Source organism: Triticum aestivum, chromosome 6A (genome assembly GCF_018294505.1).
Source record: "Triticum aestivum cultivar Chinese Spring chromosome 6A, IWGSC CS RefSeq v2.1, whole genome shotgun sequence".
Taxonomy (NCBI): Eukaryota; Viridiplantae; Streptophyta; class Magnoliopsida; order Poales; family Poaceae; genus Triticum; species Triticum aestivum.
In genome coordinates, this window is record NC_057809.1 from 598,483,410 (window position 1) to 598,492,572 (window position 9,163).

General features: G+C 41.6%; 1 protein-coding gene across 1 annotated transcript; it reads left to right on the forward strand.

The window, feature by feature from the left end:
- The first annotated feature begins 768 nt into the window (after positions 1–768).
- LOC123131251 (protein LITTLE ZIPPER 3-like) lies at positions 769–1,662 on the forward strand. Its single transcript, XM_044550971.1, has 2 exons — positions 769–866; positions 1,049–1,662. The coding sequence occupies exon 2, from the start codon at positions 1,070–1,072 to the stop codon at positions 1,292–1,294; it is 225 nt and encodes a 74-aa protein (XP_044406906.1). The 5' UTR covers positions 769–866; positions 1,049–1,069; the 3' UTR covers positions 1,295–1,662.
- Positions 1,663–9,163: the final 7,501 nt, after the last annotated feature.

The window sequence follows — 9,163 nt, forward strand, 5'->3', positions numbered from 1 at the left end:
AAATACTCATTTTTACCAATTCGTCGGGGATGCATGCACCTGGCCGGTTTGCAAATTTTTCAGGGCTGTGTTCCATAAGTTTGACCGTTTCTGGAGAGAGAGACTGGAGGGATGGGTACTACTTTCATCTGTTTAGACTAAATTTTGTCAGAATTTGTGTTTGAAACATTTGAAATGGCCAGACATCTCGTGACTACGGTTGGATGGTTGGCGCCCCGTCCGCTGTCCACGAACTCATTTAGTGTCATCGAATCATTTAGTGTCATCCATTCGGTGATCAGTGTTGGAGTTGCCCTTTCTCATTTTCCCCAAGGATAATGCTAGTACTCCAAGGAAATCTTACCAATTCGTGGAGAATGCATGCACCTGGTTTACGAATTCTTTGGTGCACTGTGTAAGCTCCAAGTTTGACCGTTTGTGAAGGGAGAGAGACTGGGATGAATGCGTTGGAAATGCTGTCAGCCGGGAGAAGCGCGCGGCACGGCCGAGAATAAGAATGATTGCGTATCTTTGGACGGAGAACCAGAAGTGCGTCATCAATTCATCACCATCATCACACTTTCTCATTGACAGCTAACCACAACCATGAATGTACACTGTACACATCCTTGAGAGCCCTAGGCAGCTCGGCCTGCATTCAAGCTGTGCAGGAGAACACTGGAGTAGTAACTGGATTCGGTCACATGCACATTTCCATCCACTGCTTTGCTGGGGCGCGCGGGCCTATAAATACGCCCTCTCCCGTCTCCTCTCCCCACACCACAAGTTCTTTCTCCCCCACTCGAGCTAGCTAGCCTTCTTCTTCCTCTGCTACAAGTGCCAGTCTTCCGAGCCCGAGTACTACCATTTCAGCACCTCAGAAAGAGGTATATGAAGAAGTAGCACTGCATTTTCACAATCCATCTTTGGTGCATTTCTTGCCTTCTTTCTTGAATCTTGAGTGCTGCTAGGTGCTAGTTGTTCTTGAATCAAGCACAAACATTTGGAATGTGTTTGTGTTTGAATACTATCTAGTATCTAACTATAGATGGATGTGAATGTGGTGCAGGTGGCTAGCAGGGCGTGGAGGATGGAGCGAGCGAACACGGAGCTGTACCTGGAGAACCTGTGCATCATGCAGGAGAACGAGCGGCTCCGGAGGAAAGCACAGCTGCTGGCCCAGGAGAACGAGCAGCTCCTCGCCGATCTCAAGCGCAAGCAGCAGCACATGGCGGCCTCCTCCAAGACGGCGCCCCAGATGGCGAAGGGCGGCGAGCCGTCCGGCCTCAAGTCCGGCAAGCAGCAGCCCCAGTGATCGCGCCGGAGTCGCGCGGGTGCGTGAATGCAGCCGTGGAAACGGAGTAGTTAATTAAGTAGCACTATGTACTCAGCAGATTGTAGATTAGAGCTGGCATGCATGCACAAGCTGGTAGTCCTAGTGGACGATTTAGTTCTACTTTTGGTTGTTTAGCTAGAGGAAGTAGTAGTGGTGGCAGCAGGTAGCGCTTTTGGGGGTTGTATTTGAATGGCTTTTGCCTCTGTGGCGCCATTTCTTTTCTCAGTCTGATCTGATGGCCCTGATGATGATGGGCACGTAGCGTACCAGACTTAGACTACCAGTAACATGAAAGATAGGTCTGGTTATTCCACTACTTGCCAAAATCTGTAGTTTAATGTGAACATTTTGGGAAAATCTCTCTTTTACAAACATGACGTGATGTATATGCAATGGCTCGACTGCCAGACAGGTGTGTGAAGGCGTTTTAGAAAGCGAGGCTCCTGACCGAAATATTGCAATAATGCTACACTTACGAACTGAAGGCATAAGCTTTGCCTCATTCATTAATTAAAAAACATAATAGAGTCTGTTATACCACCCATCATTAATTAAGAAAGATAATAGAGTTTGTTATACCACCCATATTACACGCGAAGGTGGAACTAGTTGTTTGGTGCTCAGTTTTTTTACTTCGTGTAAATTTCGGCTCACATCGTTCTCTTGTTCTTCCACATCAGGCCGTTGGCATATCCTTTCCGTAACACTTGCAAAAAAAATCGGCACTGTTATACCCTAACTACATAACCCCCTACCATCATTTCATCATAAACTTTAGCCCATTCCCCGCATCTCACACCCCGACCGCCATAGTAGATTTGCCTCACTGTTGCCAACTCTTCGTCACGGCCGTTCTCTCCGATTGACGGCGATCTTGCCGGTTGTCACTGCATGCGCCGAGCACGCGCACGGCATGTTGTTGCCGTGCCACCCGCGCCGTCCTCAACTCTCTCCGTCACCGTCACCGCCATCCTTGCGTCTCCTCCTTATCCATTCCTCTTCTGTGTGTGTTGTGTCCCTTGATTCCAGATCGATTGATTGGTCACGAATCGGCTCTGCGGGTTTTGATTCGATTTGTTGCCATGAAATAACCCTAGTTCGTACTTGGTAGGGGTAGAACAACCCACAATTTCTCTAAATTTTTAATCATATATATGTATGCTTCCATGTTTGATTTGATAAAATATGATTTGGTCATTTGATTTAATTCCTTGCATGCAACAATGATTCAAGCACATGATTCTTCTACGGTTCTACAAAAGTCAAACAATCCTCGTTAGGAAACTGTATGCATATTTATTGATAAACGAAATTGGCTATTAGCTTTGCAATGTCTATGTTAAATTTCATACTATTATTTTTTCCTACGTTAAGCTTATTCTACTTATTTTTTGCAACCAGAGTTTTCTACACACATGTTGCTATTGTGACCTTTTAGTGTACTACACAAAACACTTATTTTGATAAGAATGTCTTATGCAGTACTATAACTAAAATGTCACATCAGTAGAGACACTATATTTTGGTTGCAATAAACAAAGATAGTGAAAGGAGGTGTACAACGAGGACGCTACAAGTGCATCATCGGTAAGTTTTTACAATTTGTTAAATTCATATGAACTACTTACTACATTCTTGTGCAAATACATTTATGTTGTAGATCCGATCGTGTCGCCTCTTTTCACCTATATGAGAAAATGGCACTCTTTCCAGTGGTTTGAATGACTCTTTGGAATGTGAAATATGCAACGTCACCGACCTCATTATCTTAAAAATATTGCATATATTGACCCTACACACACCGTAGATTTTAGCACTTTGTATCTTACTGTTGGACAGGTATGAGTCTATTTATAAAATGCAATGCAAATGTGACATGAATGCAGGTGTTATGGAAATGTTGTGAATGCGTATTTTGAATGCTGTTTAAATAGGAAAACATGATGATCAATAATAAAATAAATGAAAAGCATCAAAGGTGGTTCTGCTTTAGACATTTCAGAAATGAAAAAGAAGTTGATCTCTCACAACAGGATGATTGTGCACTATGGTTAAGTATGCTTTTTGCCATCACGGTGGATTACGATAAATTGATTATCTAAACTTGTTGATTTCATCGCTTGGATGACAAACTTTTACTCCCACAAAAGTCCTGAAACATATTGCTTAGTTGACAGTTACAAAAGATGAGCGCAACACAATTTAGTAAGCGCAAAGATGAGCCTCAACACCAACTGCTACATACTCCCTCCGTCGTATACTAAATCAGCGACGCTTATTTTGGGATGGAGAGAGTATTACTTAGTTGACAAGTAGAAAATTAAGATACTAGTTTTCACTATTATTAGGGGCTTTTGCATTTCTTCGTTGAATCAATTAAGTTATTTTTTTCTGCTAAAGCACTATTTGGTCTATGTTAGAATATCATATGTCCTCTTTAATCACACATGATTAAAAAAATACACGAGTTTAGATCAAATAGTGTTGACACCATAAAAATAAAAGGAATTATAGCAATAGATTTGAGAAGTTTCTTCTAAGCTTCATTGTAGAGTGTAGAAAAATCATGTGAATCAAAAGCCTTGGCAATTTGTTTCCATAAGGACCATCCCCTGAAGTTTCTATAAAACTCCTTTGAATCAAAAGAGGAGCCCTAATTGTACACTCACGACTTACCTTTATTTTTTTGCAAAAAAGACCCCGGATCTATTATATATGTTCGCCAAAAATACACCCAAAGATAATACGAGTTATATGGAGTTCCTGGACCACCGAATGGCCACTACTGCCATCAGAACAAGCAACCGACGCGCCACTCTCGTTGCTACCTTATCGGAGTGAACCTGACCTTGTCAATGAGAGCTGGAAAGTTTTTGTGCACATGCCCTAAGGACCAACATTTCAAAGCTGCAGTTGTCATCATTGAACCCTTGAATTGATTCAAAACGCCTGACCCGAGATCTCACCATCATACACATACGTCAAGAAACCCAAACCTTAGGTCAACTTCAACGCACGACCCCAAATGGTCCAGCGGCGCCCGTTTGGGGCTAACAGACACAAATCGCGGCCAATGCGCGGGAGAAAACGAACAAACATCTGTTTTTTGTCCGCTTTCTTCCCATTTCTGGCCCAAATTTGGGGCGCGTTTGCGGCGAAACGGACAGGCGAGGACGGGCTGGACGCGTGCCCTTGGCCTCCCCTGGCCTGCCCATCGTGGCCACAAACACTCCTATTTCTTGTCCCCTCCCCCTCCCCCGCCCCGCCGCCGCCCATTTTCCGGCCGCCTCCTCGCTGTCCAGCCCGGTCGTCGAGAGCATGACCACCGAATTTGTGTCTCTCTTGCTCGTCGCCAGCGCACAACCGATAGATCTGCGGCTGCCGTCGCCGGCCTTCGGATTTGGAGCATCCGGCCGCCAGCGACCGCGCCTTGCCGTGGATTGGTTGGGTACTAGACCGAACAGCCCCCATAACGCCTTCGCGCCGCATGCAGGTATTGACTCCGTCTCTAGCCGCTCAGATCTATCCTGTTGGCGGTTCACCGACAAAGACACGCCGGCCGTCGCCCCGGCTTGGCGCTGGCCCAGCGGCTCGACTGCTCACCTTTGCCGGTCATAAAGTGCGACGACTGCCTGCAGCAGGTCGTGTGGCGCGTTTCTACAACGCCAGAACGTCTCGGATGGGTATTTTTCAAGTGCAAACAGGGGGGGGGGGGTGGTACTTTTGATTCGGTTGTGCTCACCAGATTCGGTGCATTTTCGGTAGCTCATTGCTTGCTCAAATTTATGTGTAGGATGGATGCAAATTTTGATATTGGGGAGAAGATTACATCAATCTATTGATAACACAAAATTGATAGATGCTCGTGCACTCGTTGCTAGAATAGAGGAACTAGATGCGAAACATCATCTATTTTTTCAGAATCGAAGAAGAAAGAAGTGTGCAACCTCGAGAAGCCGCATATCAATAATGATATTAATCCAACTAGTGGGAGCAATTATGGAAGTTGGATATCTGTTAAAGTGTCTAATTATGGTTATTGTTTTTTGTCTTCCTCTCGTAGTGAAGAATTGACGAATTATATACTCCAATGTATTGAAATGTGCATTCAATAACAAAATCTGCAAATCAAGCAGGCATGCCATAAATCATCCATACATGCGACACGACACAAATCAAATAATTCCAGCCATGCCACCGGAGTAGAGTACCATCAGCGAGGAGTATGTGACGTACAGGTCTTTGTGACAGTGAAGTACTGCTGAGCTCACGTCCTCCTGGTAATGGCCCAAGTTGAAATCCTATCCGCCCGAGCTCCTCGCAGTGCATTCATATTCCAAGGGAAGGTGCACATCAGTGGCAGGCTTTTGTTTTTCCTTCCTTGTGTAGTATGTTTGTACTACTGTCTTTCAGTCTTCTCAGTCTCCAGCAATGACCATGCACTGCATTCACAGGAATGGAGGGAGGAAGAACATGCTGCAACTTCAGTTGGCTCAGTCATCATGATTTTTGCAGGCAGAGCAAGTAAGATCTGCAGGTGGCTTCCAAGGTCAATATGTCTAGTCCGACCAAGAATCCAGATCTTGCATTATTCTGTAGGGTACCATCCCTTACATCTCTGCTGGCACTCGTGCCTGCACCATATCTCAACTGCAGTACTAGTTCGTCTGTACTACTACTAGTAGTACTAGATTTATGTAAGCAAAGAGTTTAGAGAAATTTATTCCTTACAGGAACCGTATCTGACAAGGATTTGGAGTGTTATATGAGAAATTTATTCTTCAGTTTTGCTAAGTCTCAGTCGACTGAGACTTCGTTATGTCCCAGTCGATACTATTTTCCTTTGATTTTGCATGGAGATTCATACAAAAAATTTATTTTCATATATGCAGACAATTCTTATATGCAGAGTAAAAAGGACCGGAGGGAGTACAGGCGAGAGGATTATTCTTCCTAAGATAACATACAGAAAGAAATTTGCTCATTGGAGATCTTGCACATTGCCGCTAATTTCATTCTTCTATCTACAGAGAAACACTTATACTGCTATAGTACTAGCTGGTCAAGATGTTGAAGAAATGTCTGCAGAATCTACAGAACCCAGCAAGCAAAAAATTATCACATTCTTGACATTTTCCGAAGTCTTGAACAAGATATGTGTCACTGTTTCACATCAATCTGAAGAATGAAGTGATGTGCCATGATGATGATGGAGGTTTGAATGGAAGAGGTATGCATAGCTCATCATGCATCGCTACTGCTCTAGAAGGTTGCTCTTGGCAACATATAGAGCAGTGAACACAGCTGCACCGTCTTGAATGCATCTCATCATCATGTTGATGCGTCGGGACTATACGAGGTCTGTGCGGAGATCAGCAAGAGCGCAAGTTTGATTTGAAAGCAAGACTTACCGCGCTGCCGCACTCGAGTACGGGAGTAAAGTGTATTAATTAAATGTTCTGCCATTGACTTTGATAGCCATTCTTGCCTCCTGTTTTTTCACCATGACATACGGACCGGTACTTCTTCCAACGGCAGGTTATATAAGAAAACAATCATTTTTTTTTCTAATGGCATGTAGTAAAAACAATCTTTTTCAAATGATGGTAATCTTTCAAATACAACAACTTTATTTTGGATGACAAGCCAAGCGAAAAATTTGTACTTCAGGGGCAGCTCAACCCTTTCAAACCGTTTGGAACCATGGGAATAGAGGTGCGGCCAACAAATTGTGCCTTTTATGCCGAGGTCGCGGAGTACTCCCCTTTGTAAGTGAATTCCCAGCTATGGCGTCTTGAATTTCTTGGGAGAGATGAATATGAGACGAAAGTGTCCTGCTCCTGAGCTCAAATGAGCTTGGTGAAGTAACATAAAAAATCAAAAAATTCTGAATTTTTTTGTGACAAAAGTTTCAAGTGCTTGCAAAATTCATCATGAAATCATATTCCTGTAAGGCTTGGCAAAAAATAAATTAGTGCTCCAAAATGTTTTTGAAAGTAGCATTTTCAAAGTATCGATTTTGTTATTTTTGCCACGCCTTCTAGGAATGTGATTCCATGACAATTTTGTGCAAGCACTTCGAACTTTTGTCAATGTTTGTCATGAAAAAATTTCAGATTTTTTTGATTTGTTTTTTTTTCAATTTTACTGTTCACCCAAGCTCATTTGAGCTCGGGCTGAGAAACTCTGCGTCCAATATGAGGGCTTTTCCCAAAAAGTGGGGAGTTCCTGAAGGACTGCAATACACAGCCAACGCCCCCCCCTAGCAGGGAGTCATGCGTGACGATCCTTCCACCCTGGGACTTTGATTGGCAAACGGATTTGTTCGCTATGAGAACCACCTTAGTGCGAACCTGGCCAGCCATGGCCTTTTACTAGGCATCCCAGCCCGACCGCCATTCCTTGTACAGAAAAAATAAATTTGTTACTTTTTTGCCATATTGTAGGTAAACAATATAGTGTTGCAAAAAAATCAGGAAAAAGTAAACACACAAAATGTCATGATAGAAGGAAGAAAATTGTCATGCATGTCAAACTCAATTTAATTTGCCATGATCCAGCAAAGCAATTTGCTATAGACCAGGAATTTAATTTGCCATGGTCCAGCAAAAAGTAATTTGGCACAACTATGAAACTGAAATTGCCATGAGATTTAAATTTTCATGTATGCGAGAACAAAACTTGTAAAACTGTTGTGAGTGTCAACACAAAAAATGCGAAAATACCACAATTTTATTTTGCCATGGTGTGAGCATAAAAAATTGCAATGAAATAAGAAAAGTATAAACTAAAAGGTCAAATTGCCATGGGGCACTATCTAAATTTGCCACCAAGCTTATGATTGATTTGTTGTGCCATATGAATAAAACAATTCCCAAAAATTGCCATGTAAGTACTAAGTTTTCTATGACCCAATGGAACTTTTACAAAAAACCCCAAAACCTTGGCAAATTTCGAAAAAATGAATTTAGTATTTTTTATAAAAAATTAATTGTCACATGGAAAAAAATAAAAAAACTATATTTCTTACTAGAACATGGCAAAATTTTGAGTTTTTTTTACATTGTTCACATGGCAAAAATGGAAACTTTGTTCATATCAAACACGGTAAAATTTTGGAAAAATTTGCAATCGTCGCGTGGATTTTGATCTCTAAACCTTGGATAATGTAGAAAATTGCCATGATATTTAAGAAAAAGATTTGTCATCCTATATAGATTTTTTTGCCATGGTATCTAAAAAAGGATTTGCCATGGAATGTACAAATAATTTGCATGTATATACAACAAAATTGCCATGGTTAAGATGTACAAAAAGCCAGATAACATAGATTTGTTCATGATAGAAATTTAGGAAGAAATTTGTTGACTGAAAAATTATGGCAATACAAAATATATTGCAATTGTCATGGCAGAATTTGTCTTTGTGAGATGTTAAAATTTGCATCAGTGAGATGGAAATTTAGTATTGGTGACATGGCAAAATTTGTATTGGTGACCTTGCAGAAGTTTTAAGAATTTCGACATCGCAACACTTTAATGAAATATTAACCTTGGCAGGCAAAAACACAATGATTTTTCTCTAAACTTGGCATGTGAACATAAAAAAGAGAGTAGATTTGCACGATTTGTCTAAATTTGCCATGAGACAAACTAGATTTTTTTTCAATGAACTGCAATGATTTATCTATTTTCCATGTGACTAAGATGCAATTACAAAAATGCCATACTTTAGATGAACAAGAAGGCCTAAATTTGCCATAAAAAAATCAATTATCTACAAAATCCATGTTATGGAACACACAATTATCTACAAATTTGCCATGGGAAAACATTTCAAAAACATGTA

Excerpts from the sequence above, each read along its gene's own strand:
- LOC123131251 (XM_044550971.1), top strand. The coding sequence starts at position 1,070 with ATGGAGCGAGCGAACACGGAGCTGTACCTGGAGAACCTGTGCATCATG.